The sequence below is a fragment of the Zalophus californianus genome, chromosome 13, assembly GCF_009762305.2.
Source record: "Zalophus californianus isolate mZalCal1 chromosome 13, mZalCal1.pri.v2, whole genome shotgun sequence".
NCBI classification, from domain to species: Eukaryota; Metazoa; Chordata; class Mammalia; order Carnivora; family Otariidae; genus Zalophus; species Zalophus californianus.
Genome location: NC_045607.1, coordinates 35,875,692 through 35,896,028, shown reverse-complemented (window position 1 = coordinate 35,896,028; position 20,337 = coordinate 35,875,692). Strand labels below are relative to the sequence as shown.

Below are 20,337 nucleotides of genomic sequence, written 5' to 3'. Positions count from 1 at the left end.
TATATTTATGTGGTTCTCCCCCACCCCCTGTAACACAAATTATCATATCCCTGGATGCCAGTGTTTGGTACATATTTACATATGTCTACATGGGCTGTACAGTGTATTCTCAGGAAATGTCACAATAAAATGTTCTGCTTTAAAGATTTCTATGTATTAATTTTATTTTGTTCCTTTTTCTCTCAAATTAACCTTGATTCTAGATTTACTGCCAGAAGCATAAAGGAAAGGGATGAAGAAGTAGCTGTAAAAATTTAGAGATAAGAAGGCAGGGATGTCAGGGCCAGCAGGATTATCTGGACAGCTAGAGGCCTCTGATGCCTCATGTGATTGGATCTGTTCTGCAGCATTCTAAGAATAGAGTAGACCATCTTGTACGTCAAGTGATAGGCTAAGTTGTAGTTAGTCAGCTTTGGGGAATTTAGCAAGAAGAATAATATGGTACTTTGCCCGAGCAAAGCCTTCAGGACCTAAATGTAAAGCTTCTTTAGTTAGTGCTAAGGAAACTCCAAGAATCGGCAGAATATGGTAGATAGAAGACTGTGAATGGGAGGCTTATACCTGATAAAATGCTATACTGAGACCCGCTATCAGAGTAGATGTGGGCCGTTACCTGCAGCTGATGAGCTCCAAAAAGAGCGAAACCTATTAGGTCCTGCAGTACTGGCTTAAGATATAAAACCTTGATTATATTCCATTTGTATGTGGTTTTGTTTTGTTATATTTTGTATTGGAAGGGAATAACTCCTATTCAGTCTCCTTGTGCTAGTGTATTTCCTCTTCTAGTCCTTTCTTCTCAGGAGTCACCTGAATGAGATCATTCCAAAGGGAAGTTGGATCAAGTTTGATTGAGTTGTGACCTGGTCTAATCTAAATGGCCAGGTTCGGGCGCCTGGGTGGCTCAGATGGTTAAGTGTCTGCCTTTGGCTCAGGTCATGATCCCAAGGTCCTGGGATCGAGTCCCGCATCGGGCTCCCTGCTCTTTGGGAGCCTGCTTCTCCCTCTGCTTCTCTCTCTCTCCCCTTCTGTCTCTCATGAATGAATAAATAAAATCTTAAAAAAAAAATTAAATAAATAAATAAATGGCCAGGTTCTTCCCCCTAGGCAATCTCATCTACTCCTGTAGTTTTAACTCTCCCAATATGATGACAACTACAAAATCTTCGGCTAACCTTTTTCTCTGAGGTCCTGAGTCACTACTGAATATTTGTACTTTTGCTGTTCAATGGGCATTTCAAATCAGCCGAACTGATTGTTACCTTCCCTACTTCCCCTTCCCTCTACCGCATTGCTACACAGTGTGTGCGTGCATGTTTGAGTGCATGTGCACACGCGTGCGCATGCACACACACATGCACGCACACACATTTCCAAAACAAAAACTTACCATTTTTTATACATTTCTTGTTTGGTTGTCCCAGTGCAGTCCTCCCAGACACATAAACTAAAAGCCTAAGAGGTATTGTCTACTCTTCCTTTCTCACCACTTCCCACAAGTAAGTGACTATCAAGCCCTAAAGATTTGCCTCCAAAATCTATCTTCAGTCAATCTTCTTTCCAGATCTTCAGTTACTGCCTTACCTCAGGCCCCTGTACCGCTTTTCTGGACTACAGTAGCTGCCCAACTAGCCTTCCTATCTAATTTCTCCCCTTATTTACTCTCTCCACTTCTCATAGGGTGATCTCTTTAAAGACTAGATGTGGTCATGTCACTCCTTCCTTAAAACTCTTCAGTGGCTCACCTGTAGGATACAGTCCATGTTCCTCAGCCTGGTAAACTAAGCTTTTCTCCATCTAGCCAGTGACTGTCTTCTTTACACTTGAGCACTATGCTACTTGTAATTTCCCAGATTGACCATGTGTTTTGTTAGTTGTAGTTGTACAACCTGTTTGTTCTACCTAGAATTCCCTCTCCTGGAATCCATCCTCTTATCCCATCCAGTGGTATGCTGGAGCCAACTCCTACTAGCTAAGGAGAACTGTTAAATATTCAGGAATTTTGCCAGCCAGTTTTTAACTCAAAAACAGCCACGATAAGGGTATTTTCACCACAAACATCAGCAAATATTACAAATCAGGACTTTCCCTCCACCCCCACCCCTACAAAAGTTGGTCCTAGCACACCAGTACTCCTGTCCAACTGACAACCACCTTTGCCTAAATTCTGGCTTAGGTAGTTCTTTGAAACCTTTCCTGCCCAGCCCTCTACACACATAAAATTGCTACTTCTAAACACTTTACAGGCTTGATTATAGCATTTTTCAACTTATAGTGTAACTCTGTGTTTACGTGTCCCTTTTTAATATTAAACTCTTGAGTTCCTAGGGCAGAATGTACCTCTCAGTTGTCTTTGCATCTGTCATTCATTCACGTAACATTCACTGAACTGATAACACACCAAACTTGATATACTTAATGTGTCTCAGGCGCTGTTCTCAGGGTACAAAGGTGAAAGGATTTAGCCACTGTCTGTAAGAAGCTCATAGCTACTCCATGGGAAGAGAGAAATTCAAATAATTCATTACAATACAGTGAGACAAAGTCCATTGCTAGAAGTCTGTATAAGACACATTGGAGCCTGAAGGGAAACAAAACAAAACAACCCTGCCCAGTGTAATGGGAAAGTCTTCACAGAGCCGATAAGGCTTAAAGGATGAACAAAAATTTGTTGCCTATAAATGGGTGCTAAAAACAGTATTTTTATAGATAGAATTTTTCAGTAGAAATTTTTTCCATTCTGGACAGCTGAATTACACAAGGTTTTTTGTTTCAGAGTAAATAGCAGTTTTATGTGGAAACCTTGTGTAAATGTCTATGAATTAGGCATCCTCAGAATGAGTACAGAAAGCACTGAATACTGTATCTGTTATCACAATAATGTTGTATAGCAGACTATCCCCAAACTCCATAGCCTGAAACAATAACAGTTGATCATTTCTTACGAATCTAAGGGCCAGGTAGGCAGTTCTGATCTGGCCAACCTTAGCTGATTTTGGCTGGGCTTACTCATGCTTTTGCAGTCAGCTTGCAGGTCAGCCTGAGCCTAGCTTCTGTAGGATGCTATTGGCTAAGTCAGCTCGGCTCTCCTCCATGTGTCTCTTCTAGCCCTGTAGCTCAGACATGTTCCCGTGGTGGTGATAGGGGTGCAAGAGGGGAAGTGGAAAGATGCAAGTCTCTGTGCAGGCCTTTGCTTGCCTCAAGTTTGCTACTGTCCACTGGACCAAAGCAAATCACGTGGCTAAGTCCAGAGTTGATGTGAGAGAAATAGCGGGAAATTTGAAAAACTGGGGTCATTACTGCACTCATTCTACCAAAACACTGTGCTGAGCTCTGTCCTAGACCTTGTGTTACTCTACAGATGTTACTTGCCCTTCAATTTGCTTCCAGTTGGTTGGATGCACTGGTGATAGTGAGCAAACTTCTTTGAGCAGTCTAGACTTACTATTCTTATTTCCAGTTTTAGGTGTTTTTATCCAACTCTTGAAATGATATTTATTATTTGGGAGGCAGAAACTGAAGAATCATTTGTTTAGCAATATCCATATCATGATATTAAATCCTTTACATATTCTGGTCACTTAAACTTTTTGACTAAAAAGCCAGGGTGTCCACAACAAAGAAAAAAACATCTTGTAGAGTTTAAAAACATGTTTTTTTAAAAATAAAAACATGTTTGCTTTTTTTTTAAAGATTTTATTTATCCATTTGACAGAGGCACAGTGAGAGAGGGAGCACAAGCAGGGGGAGTGGGAGAGGGAGAAGCAGGCTTCCCACTGAGAAGGGAGCCCAATGCGGGGCTCCATCCCAGGACCCTGGGATCATGACCCGAGCCGAAGGCAGACGCTTAACGACTAAGCCACCCAGGTGCCCCAAAACATGTTTTTTTTAAAGGTCAATTATTTAGGTGCACCTGGCTGGCTCAGTTGGTAGAGCATGCGACTCTTGATCTGGGTTTGTGAGTTCAAGCCCTGCATTGGGCCTAGAGCTTACTTAAAATCAAATAAAGTAAAGTAAAATAGAGGTCAATTATTTAATACCTCCAACTTAGCATCTGATGAGCTAGATTCCTCATATGAGATGCAAAACTTCAAAGTGGGAGAAATTTCAGTCCATTTATGAAAAAGAAACATTTTATTTATCAAGGCCTTAAGAACAGAGCAGCTCCTTTACTTTTAACTAGTAGCCTTGGAAATAGGGAACATTAAATAACACTTCATAAAATGTGCTCTTTTGGGTCTTTGTCCAGAAGTGATTGAAATATCCAAAATGAACCCCCTTTTTTTAAATGAGGTTCATATGATCAGTGTGTGTTTAGTTTTCATCATCCTCATCATTGAGACAAGTGGGCAAATGGAGAATTGTTAGAAAGGAAGAAGGGAGTCCCAGAAATGGAAAAGTATGTGTGGCAGAGACAGAAAATAAATCCACAGAGCTAACTTCCGAACGAGTGGTTGGACCAGGAGAGTCTACCTTCCAGTTGCACCCCAATGGCTCTTCCCCCAAAGGAGGATCACCGTGGCTTGCAGGATCACTATGGTTCCCTGGACTTTGATTTTCCTTTGTGTTTTAGTTTTTCTGCCAGGCTTGCCCCCTGATAACCTGCTCCCAACACTAGGTGGAAGGGCTTGCTGCTGTTCTCTAAAGCCAGTAGGAGTAGGGCAGGGAATTGGAAGTAGCTACCTGAGGAAAGATTTCATGATCAAATATTTTTAAGAGAAATAATATGAACCTTAAATGATTGTTGTCCCCACAGTTTAATGTGCTGACTCTAAAAATAGGGGACTGTTAAAAAGAGATTACAATGTGGACATAAATTCAACCTGCATTGGCTGCATTCGGAAAAATAATCCAGTCTTCTTACAGTGTAGTGACATGAGAGAAAGTCTGGGTTCCAGCCCTGGCTCTGCCCTTTGTTTACTATGTACCTCTGTCTCTCCAGCTGGATAGTGAAGGCTTTTGGATTTGAAGATCTCTCGGGATTCTGTCAGTCCATCACACTGCTGTGTTCTTTGGGTCTCTGAGGTTGTGGTAGATCCTCATCTTGGTAACACTGTCATTTTTATCTATTCTAGAGTAAGATGAGCAGAGTGAGGGAGCTGTTGTATGGAGGCACAGAGCTTATAGTAATGGCAAAAGGTCAGAAGAGGCTCCATGTTAGTATAAAGCCTCAGTTACCTCTTTCGCCACCAGATGGTGACCAGACATTTGCGAGACTTAAGAATTAGCTTTAGCTAAGACTTAACAAATGTCTTAGGAAATGAAGAAATTATAAGTTAATGGTGTAACTGATTATGTGTATGTCTTAAACCCTGTCACACTAGTCAGCAATAATTTCAGCAGTGAAAAGGTAGAGTTACCTATAGTTTATACATTAGATATAGTTACCTAAGGTATAGTTTATGCCTACTTACAGTTACCTAAGGTTAAGAATCCTTTATCAAAGAGGGGGATCTGATCAGAGTTTGAAATCATGATGAGTATAAAGTAAGCAAGAGAGAACTGATGAATTCATCAAATGCTGGTATACTTGAATGAAGAACCATTCTTTAAAACCTTAAAATTAATAAAGATAAAAATAGAGATATAAAAATGGTGTTTATTAATACTAGAGGTACTGCTATATGGAAATATAAATATAAATGTTTTCAGTTCAATAAATTAAGGTAAACCTATCCACAAAAGGTCTATCAGTGAACCTTAAGAGGAAATCAGAAGTGCTTAAGGATCATTTCTGAACTGTGGATGTGACATCAAGTTGTGCCCTCCTACCATAGGAGTTGACAGACTTTTTCTGTAAAGGGTCAGATAGCAAATATTTTAGGCTTGCAGTTTATATGGCCTCTGTCTACTCAACTCTACCATTGTAGTATGAGGTTGCCATATGCAGTATGTAAACAAATGGGTGTGACTGTTCCAATTAAACTTTATTTACAAAAATAGGCAGCAGGCAAGGTTTGGCCATGTGCCATAGTTTGCCACCCCACCTGTAGGCGAAGGCTAGAGTTCTAAGCATTTCTCCTTTTTAGGCCTCCATCTCTGGCTTTGGTCAAATAAGGGGTTGAATTAGAGGATCTCTGACATTTTTCAGGTTTTGTGTCCTTTAGTATCTCTCCCTGAAGCTAAGTGATCCACCAGGCCAACTCAGAATGATTTTTCTTTTATTTGTAAGGTCAAGTTTCCTAAAATCCAACTTGAACAAACCTGTAAGTCTCTAGAACAGGGTTTCTGAACCTTGGCACTATTGATATTTTGGTCTGTTGTTTGTTGCTTTTGTGAAGATGCTGCCATGTGCATCTAGGATGTTTAGCAGCATCTCTGGCCTCCTCTACCCATTAGATGCCAGTAGCACACACACTCCTCCCCCACACCAAATGTCCCCTGGGAGGCAAATCACCCCCAGCTGAGAACCACTGCTCTGGAGACTTTGTATGAGTAACTGGAAGAGTATCAAAACTGGAAATCAGGCCATTTGACCCAGGATGGCCACAGAGATAATAAACGCCTTCCTTCAGGTACAAGGTCAAAAAAGCCAAGCCCAAAAGAACAATCAGTTTATTAGAAAAAGAAAGACAATGAGAATCAAAGGGGGCTGGAAATTTGGTAGTAGATTGCTTTTTAAAATTTTTTTTTTTTTTTTTGAGAGGGTGAGAAAGGGAGCGGGGTGGGTGGGCAGGCAAGAGGAGGGACAGAGAGAGGTAGAGAGAAAATCCTAAGCAGGCTCCACACCTGGTCCCACACACTCCAACTCAGGGCTCGATCTTCTGACCCTGAGATCATGACCTGAACCAAAATCCAGAGTTGGATGCTTAACTGACTGAGCCACCCAGGTGCCCCAGTAGATTGCATTTTAATATTGATTTAGATCATTTTGTGGAAAATGTTCCTAAAACCACTGAACCAAAATAGATGACTATCTATAACAGGTAGGTTAAAAGTCAAACAAAGAAACATGGATGAAGAGGGATCTAGAAGAGATCATTAACACCAAAAATGTTTAGTTTTCACTCCTCATATCACTTGATGAGATCTCTAACAGAAAGAATTCATACTGTATGAATTCATTAGCCCTTATCTATCAAGTCTGGGTTTTTTGTTTTGGTTTGCTTTAAATGGATAAATCAAGTATGGTTTATTTCTACAGTAGAATATTATTTACTGGAGAAAATGAATGCAGTATAGCTTCACACAACTACATAGATGGATCCTTGAAGGTAGATTTTAAATGTCAATAAAGCTGGTCTTTTAAAAGTCTAGATCACATAGCTGGCTTGTGATTTAGCTACAATTAAAAGCTAAAGTCATCTCTGTTCAACTAAAAGAACACTTGATTTCCATCTTCCTTTTACTTATGCCCATATTATTTCTTTTAGGAATTCATTCTTTTCCAATTGTAAGGGATATTAATCATAGCTGACAAGGCCTGAATATCTAGATGGCTTTGAACAAGAAATTTTTCTGGTTTTGTCTTATTTTGCCTCTTGTTTTCCTTACAGTGACTTTAACACAGTGTGATATTTATGAACAGTGATTTAAGAACTCGAAATTCTAATTCTAGTCTCAGGCTCTGCTTTTGACTTGCTCTATGACCTGGGGCAGACTCCCCCCTGCTGAGGAAACAGTTTGTTCATCTTTAAAATGGTAGAGATCCCCCAACTTCCCAGGGTAATTATATAAGAATCATCTTTTTATTTTTATTTTAATTCCAGTATAGTCAACATACAGTGTTATATTAGTTTCAGGAATACAATATAGTGATTTAACAATTACATAAGAATTATCTTTGAAGCCTTGTTTAATATGTAGATTTCTGTGGTTCATTCCCCCATTCTGATTCTGTAGTGTAGGGTAAGGCCTAGGAAGCCCGGGTGATTCTGGTACATGGCCATGTTTGAGAACAATTAGAGATGATCTCTAAGGACCTTTCAACTCTAAAATGCAGTGGTTACATGAAATCTCTATTTCCCTAAATGCCTTTTATTATATTATCTTCTGGGAGCTCTTTTATATACTGCAAGGAATAATTGAGATTAATACATTGTAGGTTACTCCACATACACACACAGGGACAGCTTTGGTTTGCTATAATGTGATCATCTTATGGCTCAGGATGAGAATCTTGACCCCCAATAATTGTGTTAGAAGATGGTTTCCCTTTTTAACAGGGTGCTATCTCAGCTTCTTTGTCTTCATCCTTGGATTTAGAGAAGAATTAAACAGTCTTGATATTCTGATTTCCATGTAACCATAAAGTAGAATAAAATTAGAAATTCTGCATGGTGGTTAACTTGTTTGTTTTTTCTTTAATTTACAGAATGCTCTTTTCAGTTGCATTAGCAGAAATGAAAGTAAGTATATTGTCAATGGTTATATGAGCAGTCCAAAGAGCAGAACTCAGTTTACAGATTACAATTTAGCTGTTATAAGCATTGCCAAGACCTGGCATTATGACATGGGCTGTTAGTAAGCTGCCTGAAGGCCCAGCAGGATTCTGATAGGCTCTTTCCTCAGTGGTTTTCAGGCTATTCATGAATTATGACAGTTTCTATGTCTTAACTGCAGATTTACAAAGCAGATACTACTGTTAGATGGGAAGATCATGCCCTACTTGAATAAATAGGATTACTCACAGAAATTAAGCATTCCCAGGTGATACAGTGTAGCACTTGCCAAGGACTGCCTCTCAATTCATTCCTCGGACATTTACTGCCTACTTGCTCTGTGGAGACAGACACAGGATATAGGATAGATAGTGTCACTGATAAAAGTGCTGTGGGAATTCAGAGGAAGGAGGGATCACATCCTGCAGGGGTGCTTAGAGTGGCTTCGTGGAGTTGGTAGCTGAGCTGAGCCTTGAAGTATGGACAAGAAATGAACAGTGGAGATTGGAGGAAGGACATCCCAGGTGAAGGGAGTAGTGAGCAGTTACAGCTAAGAAAACACAGCTGAGGAACAGAAGAGTTGTTTGGATTAGCTTGGCAGTTCACTGTATCAAAGTATGATAAGAAACATTAACTGGCTATATTTTATCTTCTAACCCTCTCTAATTAGGGCTTAATTCACAATTTCCTAGCTGTTCTCATAGTAATCTCTGTCCTCCCACACTGGTGAGGAAGCCAGCCTAATGGAGGAATCAGAAGATGGGCATCCTTGGCTTTTTCTCACTTGTCTCTTCTGTCCCCAACCCGCCCCTCAGTTTATCCTAAGGTTAATGGTGATAAATGTAGCCATAAATTATTCTTTGTGTTGAAATTGAACAGTTCAGCAATGAACACAGTAAGTAGTAACTGTAAATTAACAACAGGTGGCACAGTAAGTGTGAAACAGTTTCCTGGTGCAGGAAACAGGCCTATCCTGTATCAGTTCAATCCTAGCTTAATTTGTGTATAATTTTATCCTTGTCCTTATTTCTGGAAGTTGCCTGAATTCTCTGCTCATTCCCTAGTCAGTGGAATTCACTAGAAACCTGATTCTGATTCCTCCATAACCTCTAATAATTATCAGAGATTTCCTACCTGCCTTTCTCTTACCTGTTTCCTGCCATACCTCCACCTGGGTTCCCTTCAGACTCCCACAGACCCTCTAACCTCTCCTATGTGGATCTCTTGCTCTTCCCCAGTATAAATCCCACATCTGCACCCCCCAAGCCACTCATCTAGCTCCCCCCAGATACCTGAGATGGTCTCCCTTGATTTCTAAAAATACACAAATCAAAAAAGGTATTTCAAATGTGGGTTTTACTTTTCAGTGTTAAAGCAGGTCATATCAGTTGTGAGGTAAAGACCATTTCAAATTAGACATGAGAATAGAACTTATGAGATTTTTTCTTTTTTTTTGAGATTTTTTTTCACGATATACAGTTATATAACTGTCAAATTTATGAAATGAGCCTGGTAGCTTAGTTTTTACTAGTCCTGTTTTATAAATGTGAAGCATTTGGGGTTTGGTTTTATTTTGATTTTGTTTGCCTTGCTTTGTTTGCAAATCTTCACAAATCTAACATAGAAAGGTGTTCCAGTGGTTCTCAGCATGGGCAGTATTGGCATTTTGGGAGACCGTTCTGGTTGTGTGTCTGCCCTGTACGTTGCAGAGCAGTTAACAACCCCGACCCCATGCACTAAATGCCGGCAGTAGTCCCCAAGTCATTGTGAAAACCAGAAACATTTCCACATGCCTCCAGAATCTCCCAGAGGGGTGGTCCTGCTCCTGCTGAGAACCACTATGCTAGATAGACTATACATTGACAAATAAGGACTCTCTTACACCACTGAGCACCTGGATGTCCTCATGGCTATTTCTATAGTAGTGCTGATTTAAAGTACTTGTCTTCTGTGCCATGGTTTTATATCTCAAATTCAAAAAGGTACATATTGTTTTATCAATATTGTGACGATTTATTGTTAGCAAATGGCTATTTCCATTTCAGCATCATTTCCTTTTTTCCCCCATAGTGGGCTCAGTTTGTTGCAGTTATGCAGGCCATCACACAAACTGCCGAGAATACTGTCAAGCCATCTTTCGAACAGACTCTTCTCCTGGTCCATCTCAGATCAAAGCAGTGGAAAATTATTGTGCCTCTATTAGTCCACAATTAATACACTGTGTGAACAATTATACCCAATCTTATCCAATGAGGAACCCAACAGATAGTAAGTAAAATAGACATAATTCCTCTCGTTTCAATCTTTGGTAAAATCATTTGTAAAAAGGAAGTAAATTCTTGCCTGGGTGGGTCAGTTGGTTAAGTGTCCGACTCTTGATCTCAACTCAGGTCTTGATCACAGAGTCGTGAGTTAAAGCACCTCATTGGGCTCCATGCTGGGTGTGGTGCCTACTTAAAAAAAGGAAGTAAATTCTTGTAGATATCTGCAGTCTCAGTTGTTTGGAAAACACCAGACTTCCTTTGGTGTTTAGATTTGACAGGCTGGATATTATTATCACAGCTGAAAGGTGCCAAGAAAGGTAGAGCTGTCAGGGGTATGAGGAAGCAGGCACTCTTTGTTCTGGGGATGGGAGAATTCATTGGTATGGATATTTTGAAAGGAAGTTGGGTTATGACCATGAGAATTTCAAATGATCATACCTTTTAATCTAGCAATTCCATTTCTCAGACTTTGTCCTTCAAGAAGACTCATAAATATACATGCACATGTAAAGGATATTTACTGCAACACTGATAGTAATGGAGAAAAATTAGAAATAACCCAAATACCCATCAATAGGGAATTGATTAAAGTTGATGAAATAAATTATATATCTATATAATAACAATACTTTATAACCAACATAAAGAAAAAAAGTATGTTTATATAGAAAGGAGTCCAAGATATAGTAAGCAAAAAAGTCAAGTTGCAGAACTAACTGTATAGTATATTACATTCTTAGTTGTATACCTATTCCATTTTATATGTTTTTATAATGAACAATTATTTTATAATAAAAGCCCTATCACAAAAATGAGAAGAGATCCTGATACTTATGAAAATCAGGGCCTCCTAGTGAACCTGCACCTTATGGGGTCTTCGAAGTCTCAGCTTTGTACATCCTATAATCTGTTTTCTTCATTTAGAGGTGAACAAACTTTAAACAATTAACTAATTAACAAAACTGACAAAAGAGTTATAAGCTAATGCCAATGTTTTGATTTACACTGGGCTACTGAAAGACTTGTTTTTGTAAACTCAGAGGCAGTGATATGTGCCATTTGTCCAGCATCTAAAGCAGAACTCTTATGCTTATAACATTCTGTGGAGTGGCTGTATGATGAAAATCAGAGGATGAAGCATTTGCCACAAGTAACCTTTATTCCTTTTTTTATTTTAAACATTTTATTTATTTATTTGTCAGAGAGAGAGCGAGCGCACAAGCTGGGGGAGTGGCAGGCAGAGGGAGAAACAGGCTCCCTGCTGAGCAAGGAGCCTGATGCAGGACTTGATCCCAGTACCCTGGAATCATGACCCCAGCCAAAGGCAGACACTTAATCACTGAGCCACCCAGGCATCCCTATTCATTTTTTTAAAGATTTATTTATTTTAGAGAGAGAGTGCATGTGCATGGGGCGGAGGGGCAGAGGGAGAGGGAAAGAGAGAATCTTAAGCAGACTTCCCACTGAGTGTGGAGCCCCATGCAGGCTCGATCTCACAACCCTGAGATCACTACCTGAGCCAAAACCAAGAGTCTGATGCTTAACCGATGACACCACCCAGTCACCTCAAACTTCATTCATTTTAAAGGCAGAAGCAACCTGATATCTTGTCAGAGTATGCTATTATGTTACTTAAATTACAACTTAGAGGGGTGCCTGGGTGGCTCAGTAAGTTAAGCGTCTGCCTTCAGCTCAGGTCATGATCCCAGGGTCCTGGGATCCAGTCCCGCAGCAGGCACCCTGCTCAGCAGGGAGTCTGCTTCTCCCTCTCCTTCTGACCCTCCCCCCTGCTTGTGCTCTTGCTCGAGTGCGTGCTCTTTTTCTCTCTCTAAAATGAATAAACAAAAAATCTTATACAACTTAGATTAGTTAACTTGCACAGATATATGAAAGCTTTATATCCCCAAATGTGATGGACTATGGTTTTTGTGGGTTTTGCTATTGAAATTAGTCATCTCTGTCATTCTGTCAAGAACACAATCCCTTTTAGGCAGTTTCTAGCATGAAATAATTCCAGTTTGATCTGTAATACCTTTTCCAGGAACATAAGATACTTCGCATATAAGGACTTCTTAGGTGTAGGACGAGATGACCTTTCATTTATGTAGTATTGGTGCTGAAGATCCCATGTTTGGAGATAGTGGTAAATTCTGGTAATAGTTACCTTGTCCACTTTAGCTCTTCAGTTATTTGCTACACTGCAAAGTAATGGAGAGAGAATTTGGTAGGGTCTGTGTACTACAGATACTGACATATGACTGAGTAGTAGTATTTCCAGTATACCACCATGTTCTTTTGTTCTGAGCAGTGCATGACATAAAATCAGCTAATTAAGTCACATATATTCTGAAAATGTAGGTTTATATTGCTGTGACAGAGCTGAAGACCATGCTTGCCAAAATGCCTGCAAGAGAATTCTGATGTCTAAGAAAACAGAAATGGAGATTGTTGATGGCCTCATTGAGGGTTGTAAGACCCAGCCTTTGCCTCAGGATCCTCTTTGGCAGTGTTTTCTTGAAAGCTCACAGTCTGTTCACCCTGGCGTCACTCTACACCCTCCTCCCTCTACGGGCCTTGATGGAGCTAAATTGCATTGTTGTTCTAAAGCAAACACTTCAACATGTAGGTCAGTATCTCATTTTCCTTTATTAAAACCAGTAGAAAATAGCGTTTTAATTAGTGATTTTAAGCCTAGCAAATGTACGTTATATTTTTGTATTGTGTAGACTTAAGAGTTTAGAAGATGTAAAATCTTTCTTTCATCCAGCAAATATTTATTAAGCGTCATGTGTACATAAGACATTGTTTTTGAACATTGCTAAAAGAACTGTGTTTTGGAGTATAGAGGATTAACATTGGCAGGGCAATAAATATTTAAAGATGATGCAACATGGATTCTACCCTCAAGGCTATCATTAAGTAAGCTTACAGTTTAGAAGATGTTTTGATGTGACATCTAAGGGATATTCTCTTTGTTAAATTATGAAACTTTGAACAGTAACTGACCTTTTGTATATATTGGTGAATGATCTGGGTTGGCACTTAAACCCAAAGTTAGATAACAGTGTATTGGCATTCATTTGGATGATACACTTAGGGAAAAATTATACAAATATAAGATGGAAGAAACAATCTAAGAGACAAGAATAAATGGAGATAACTAAAGTCATGGCAGAACACAGGTGAAATAGAAGTTTTCTTTATTGGGGCACCTGGGTGGCTCAGTTGGTTGAGCGACTGCCTTCGGCTCAGGTCATGATCCTGGAGTTCGGGGATCGAGTCCCGCATCGGGCTCTCCGCTCAGCAGGGAGTCTGCTTCTCCCTCTGACCCTCTTCCCTCTCGTGCTCTCTGTCTCTCATTCTCTCTCTCAAATAAATAAATAAAATCTTTAAAAAAAAAAAAGACAAAATTTATCTTTAAAAAAAAAAGTTTGCTTTATTAGGGATATTTTAGGTGAAAATGGACCACATATTACTAGAACATCCTGAAATATCACCTACCAGGAGTGAAACAGTTTTTCCTGTGGTTTCTAAATTGAATGGACCTTTAGCAAAAATTGTGCCCAGAATAACTCACCAAACTTTACCAAAGATATAAAAAAACTGGAAGATATCTGAAGAAAATTAATAGAAGAGCTTAAAGAGAAGTTAAGTTGGTCCTATAATTAAGGAAATTTAATTGCTGATAGGAATTAAATGTATTTATGGGAGGGATGCTGAGTAATTCTTTGAATGTCCTTAAAAGTATTTATGCCCTAAAGTCATTGGAGATTGGAAACACTTTGCCCTACCTTAACTTGATGTAACGTTTTATGGTTTATTTCCATCTTATGATTGGTGTTGGTTTGTATAATTCCTGCTTATATATAGAAAGCTAATTCTGAGATGTTATTGAACAGTCTGTTCAAGGTCATAGAGAAAGTTAAGGACTAGAGAAAGGACTGGTTTCTAGCTCAAAGTACCTAATTTAACTCATTCGCAGCTTCCTCCTCTCTATGATGTATAAGCTCCATGGAGAGCAGGGACCTTGTCTCTCTTATTTACTGTTATATATCCAGTGCCTTGAACAGGGTCTAACACAAAATAGGCACTCAGTAAACATCAGTAGAGTGAATGAGCAAAATTATAAAAGTAAAAACATCCTTCTCATAGGGTTGAATATGAAAGTCAAATAAAATGCAAGAATGGAGAATTTTTACTTGTGACTTTGCATATTTTGGTAGTGTATTTTATATTACATGTATTATGTTTTTTCCATTTTTATTTTATAAATTTTAAAAATTAAACTAATGTGAAGGCACTTTGGAAATGGTACTGATATTATTTTAGTCATATGCAAGTTGCTTTGTAATCATCAAGTACTACAAATGAGATTGTCATATATTAACTACAATAGTATATAGAAGCCTTGGAATTCATCAGCTTTTACATGTAGACTACCTTGGCCTATCTTAAGGAATATAAGTGGCTTTGGGATAATTTTTCAGAGAAAAACTAGTGAACCCTAAGTCTGTAAAGCTGCTTAAATCTGAGGACCATGTCACATTTTCACCTCCTGTGGTTGAAATATAAATATAGGAGAATCTATCTTTGTGGAGGCAAAACCATATGCCTTACCTTACTTTACATAAAGGTAAAAGAGAGATCAGAAATATAGAGGAAATAACTGTGCCAAGAATAAGGATGTACAAGTACCGAAATTAAACATTACATTTAGCACTGAGCTTTGTAGCAATCATGTGGAAATGGAAAGAGATGGATGATAAAAGAAGGCTAACATTTTCATGGAAGAGTTCACTGTTTATGGCTCTAAATTCTAGGAGATAAATTTTAGTTTTTTGGTTTTTGTAATTTTTTTCTTATTTATATTCTAGAATATAGTTCATAGAATTTGAGTTTTATGCGAATCAAATTATTCATTTGGCTCATCTGCATTTCTGCATTTGTGCCTTTATTTCAGAGAACTGTGCACTAAACTTTACAGCATGAGCTGGGGCAATACACAGAGTTGGCAAGAGTTTGATCGTTTTTGTGAATATAATCCAGTGGAAGTGTCCATGCTGACCTGTTTAGCAGATGTTCGGGAACCTTGCCAATTGGGCTGTAGAAATCTTACTTACTGTACTAATTTTAACAACAGGTAAGAGCAAACTATTGTACATGGAATGGAAGTATTTTATCATTATCTTGTTTTTAAATAAGTGAAAAGACCACTTTACTCTGATGCCAAGTTAAAAGGAAGTAGTATTTTTTTTATGATTTCATCTTTAAATGCTATAACTCATCTGGTAAATCACCTCTGGGAAAGGAAGCGCTATAACAAAGTCCCTTCTAGACTAGAGATACTTAAAGCATCTAGAATTCAAAGAATCTTTTCTGCCTTCAGCCTACCATTCTTCCCCTCTTCCTTCTATTACACAACCAGTGGAAACAGTTCATTGCAGAATAAATCACTGTGAACAATTTGGCCGTCCAAATGCTCTCTTTTGAACAGTTTACTTCGAAGTTTACTTCAACCAGTCTGAAGGTCCCACTCAGCAAGTTTGCTATTTCATACAAAAATATTGTCTTACTATTTGTATTTTCTTGAAGTATCAAGTACGGTTAAAAAAACAAGGGCCCAAAACTGAATGGCTGAACAAACAGTGAAGAGAACAAAAAGGCATCCAGAAGCTTAGAGAACACCATATCAGAGAAGGCACAGAGAGAGTTTCTAAGCAAGAGGGGGCCAGTTTTGTGAGCTACAGCCTGGAGATCAAGGGGGCAAAGAGGGAAAGAATCATTCAGTTGGGGGCGCCTGGGTGGCTCAGTTGGTTAAGCGACTGCCTTCGGCTCAGGTCATGATCCTGGAGTCCCGGGATTGAGTCCCACCTTGGGCTCCCTGCTCAGCGGGGAGTCTGCTTCTCCCTCTGACCTTCCCCCCTCTCATGCTCTCTCTCTCTCTCTCATTCTCTCTCTCAAATAAATAAATAAATAAAATCTTTAAAAAAAAAAGAATCATTAGGTTGGGTCAGACAGAAGTTCAAACGAACATAATCCTATTCTTTTAAAAGTATTCAGAATATTTTTTAAAAAGGTATTCAGAATATTATTTCAAGTAAGAAAATTGAGATATCTTTACAGCTGATAATAGAGTGTTAGCCAGTAAGGACATGGTTTAGAGATTGAGTAAATTTGAAATCTATGAAATGTTTGAAGTTAAACTTGGACTCATAGTCTGGCTTCTGGGGATAGTGGAGTAGTTTGTATCAAACTAATACTTCTGCAAGTACCAATTATGAACTCTGTACAAAATATTTAAAAAGTATTGTTTTGAAGGTGTTAGAGAGTGACCAAAAGCAGGAGGGGCTGTATCTCATGAAACATAGAAACCACACTGCACGAGGGCCGCATTTATCCAGTTTTTCCTTCATGGGCACCCTCAGCCCCCTTGCATGGCATAAAGAATTCAAGCAAAAAGCAGCAGTCTTGGGCTGAGGAGTTAGGGATCATAGTTTAGGGCTGCCAGAGTGGCTAGATGCAGGAGTAGAAAACCCGAGAAAGGTGGGAACCACAAAAGGAGATGCCCCCAAATCTGCAAACAAACTCCCGGTAAATCCTTAAATTTAACAAAGTGACAGTATACAAGGTTAACATTGAAAAGCCGATTGTATTTCTGTATGTTAGCAACAAACAATGGGAAAATGAAATTTATTTTAAAAATACAAATTTACACAATTGCATCAAAAAACATGAGATACTTAGGGTAAATTTAACAAAAGAGGTGCAAGAACACATTGAGAACCAGAAAACTTTGCAGAGAGAAATTAAAGACAGTGAATAAACAGAAAGAGGTACTGTGTTCATGGATTAGAAGACTCAATATTGTTAAGATGTTAATTCTCCTGGGGCGCCTGGGTGGCTCAGTCGGTTAAGCATCTGCCTTTGGCTCAGGTCATGATCCTGGGGTCCTGGGATCAAGCCCCGCATCGGGCTCCCTGCTCCGCGGGAAGCCTGCTTCTCCTTCTCCCACTCCCCCTGCTTGTGTTCCCTCTCTCGCTGTGTCTCTCTCTGTCAAATAAATAAATAAAATCTTTAAAAAAAAAAAAAAAGATGTTAATTCTCCTGAGACTGATCTCTAGATTCAATGCAATCCCAATCAAAATCCCAACAGGCTTTTTAAAACAGAAATTGCCAGACTAACTCTGAAATTCAAATGAAAATACAAAGGACCTAGAATAGCTAAAAGAATTTTTTTTAAAAATAACAAATTTGGAGAACTTACAGTACCTGATTTCAAGACTTGTTATAAAGCAACACAAATTAGGGGCGCCTGGGGTGGCTCAGTCAGTTAAGCGTCATGATCCCAGGGTGCTGTGATTGAGCCCCAGGTTGGGCTGTGTGCTCAGCCTGGAGTCTGCTTGATATTCTCTCTCCCTCTCCGCCTCCTGCCTCTTCTCTCTCTCAACAAATAAATAAATAAAATAAAATTAATTTAAGATGGGTCATAGAGCAAAACATAAAAGCTGAAAATATAAAGCTTCTAGAAGAAAACTTAGGAGAATATCTTGACAAACCTGGTGTAGACAACGATTTTGTAGACAGGAGACAAAATGCACTAATTTTTTTTTTAAAGATTTATTTATTTATTTGAAAGAGAGAATGAGAGAGAGAGAGAGAGCACATGAGATGGGGGAGGGTCAGAGGGAGAAGCAGACTCCCCGCGGAGCAGGGAGCCCGATGCAGGACTCGATCCTGGGACTCCAGGATCATGACCTGAGCCAAAGGCAGTCGCTTAACCAACTGAGCCACCCAGGCGCCCAAAATGCACTAATTATAAAAGAAAAAAAAATAATGAGTTAGGGTTCAACAGTAAACACTTATTCACCGAAAGACACCACATAAGATTTGAAAAGGCAGGCCACAGTTTGAGAGAAAATATTCAGTATATCACATGTGCGCATTTACAGTCACACATACATTTGACAAAGGACTTGTAACCAAAATATATAAATAACTCCAGTAACATCATAATAAAAAGTCAAACAACCCTTGGGGCACTTGGGTGGCTCAGTCGGTTAAGCATCTGCCTTCAGCTCAGGTCGTGATCCCAAGGTCCTGGGGTCGAGTCCTGAGTCAGGCTCCTAGCTGAGCAGGAAACCTGCTTCTCCCTCTCCCTCTGCCTGCTTGTACTCTCTCTTTCTCTGTCAAATAAATAAAATCTTAAAAAAAAAGTCAAACAACCCAATTTAAAAAAAAGTAGGCAAAAAACTTTCAAGGGTCTTTCACCAAAGACATCAAAATAGCCACCATGCATTCAAAGCTGATATCCTTTGATGCATTATATGTACTTTCTTTAAGAAAATCAGATTTTCCTACTGCATTAGTACATCAGGATCTTACCTATTACTTCTCTCTAGAAAATAATTGCCTCTTGATTCTTTCTGACCTTTTTTCTTTTCAGGCCAACAGAACTTTTCAGGAGTTGTAATGCTCAGTCAGATCAAGGAGCCATGAATGACATGAAGCTGTGGGAGAAAGGAAGCATAAAGATGCCGTTTATAAACATACCTGTTCTTGACATTAAGAAGTGCCAGCCAGAAATGTGGAAAGCGGTAGCTTGTTCACTGCAGATTAAACCTTGTCATAGTAAATCCCGGGGAAGTATTATTTGCAAGTAAGTTTCTTTCCTCGTAATGACTCTCTAGTCTTGGTTTAGATCATGATCCGAACCACAGAGTTTTCTCTCCCACCACTTCTCTTTGCCCATCCTCCCTACATGTCAAATGCTTTCTCGGTTTTTCCTCTGCTTGAGATACGATTCCATCTCCACTTGCCCACTGACTGACTTTCTTAGCCTCTCTCAAATGCCAGTCATTCCCATGGAATCTTCAAATAAAGGTCTACAGAAGTTTGTAGGAAGGATAAATTACTATTATAGCCGGAAAGATCTGTGAACTTCTCTTACGGAATTTAGTTCCAGAAACATTTGTCAAGTACCTTCAATACTCAACTCTATTTTTATATTTTAATTTGTGTACTTACATTCTGTTAGCCTTTGTTCTCCTTGAGGAGTTTATTCCTTGTAACTTCTTTTTCTTGTCTCCTCTTTCCTCTTTTTCTTCTCTTCAGGGATTAGCGTAGTCCTGACACATAGTAGGTGTTCTGTGCATGTGAGGGAGTTCGTGAATATAGTTATTAGGGCCTATTTCTAGTGAGCGTTTTGTGAATGGTTTGTTTAGGAGATCTAGGATAAAGTAAAGGTGAAAGCTGCTGTCCTGGGTGAAACCAAAAGCATTAGCCATGTAGTAATCTATGCCAGCTGATCTTCAAGCATCTATTTTTCCAAAAACTTTCTAAAAACCAAGTCAATATCCAGCCCCTAAGTTGGTATGTGTCTTGGTGCCGCTGGACACTTGATGACTGATTGCAGATTATTTCAACCTTAAACAGGGTCCAGATCTATTCTCTGGCATGACTTGGCCATGACTTGAGTAAGGGGAAAGATGAGGGGTAAGTTGGGTGACAAGAGGCAACCAGTGGGAAATTTATAGACTCATAGCACAAAAATTTATAGAAAAGGAATCAAATCCCTTTTGAAAACTGAGAAAATTTTAAAGTAGTATACTTTCCAGTTGTTATGGGCCAAACACCTTAATGTTGATAACTAAAAAGATATTTAAAAAGAGAAGGGGACAGAAGGAGGAAGAAGCAAG

At 39.1% G+C, this 20,337-nt stretch overlaps 1 protein-coding gene across 4 annotated transcripts in view; it reads left to right on the top strand.

Annotated features, from left to right (window-relative positions):
• Nucleotides 1-20,337, top strand: part of RECK (reversion inducing cysteine rich protein with kazal motifs) — a 71,989-nt gene that overhangs the window by 26,428 nt on the left and 25,224 nt on the right. For all 4 annotated transcript variants that reach the window (XM_027615538.1, XM_027615539.1, XM_027615540.1 and 1 more), the window contains 5 exons: nucleotides 8,312-8,345; nucleotides 10,449-10,646; nucleotides 13,001-13,268; nucleotides 15,603-15,782; nucleotides 19,086-19,298. In XM_027615538.1, coding sequence (XP_027471339.1) covers nucleotides 8,312-8,345; nucleotides 10,449-10,646; nucleotides 13,001-13,268; nucleotides 15,603-15,782; nucleotides 19,086-19,298 — 893 coding nt within the window. The remainder of the gene's footprint in view (nucleotides 1-8,311; nucleotides 8,346-10,448; nucleotides 10,647-13,000; nucleotides 13,269-15,602; nucleotides 15,783-19,085; nucleotides 19,299-20,337) is intronic.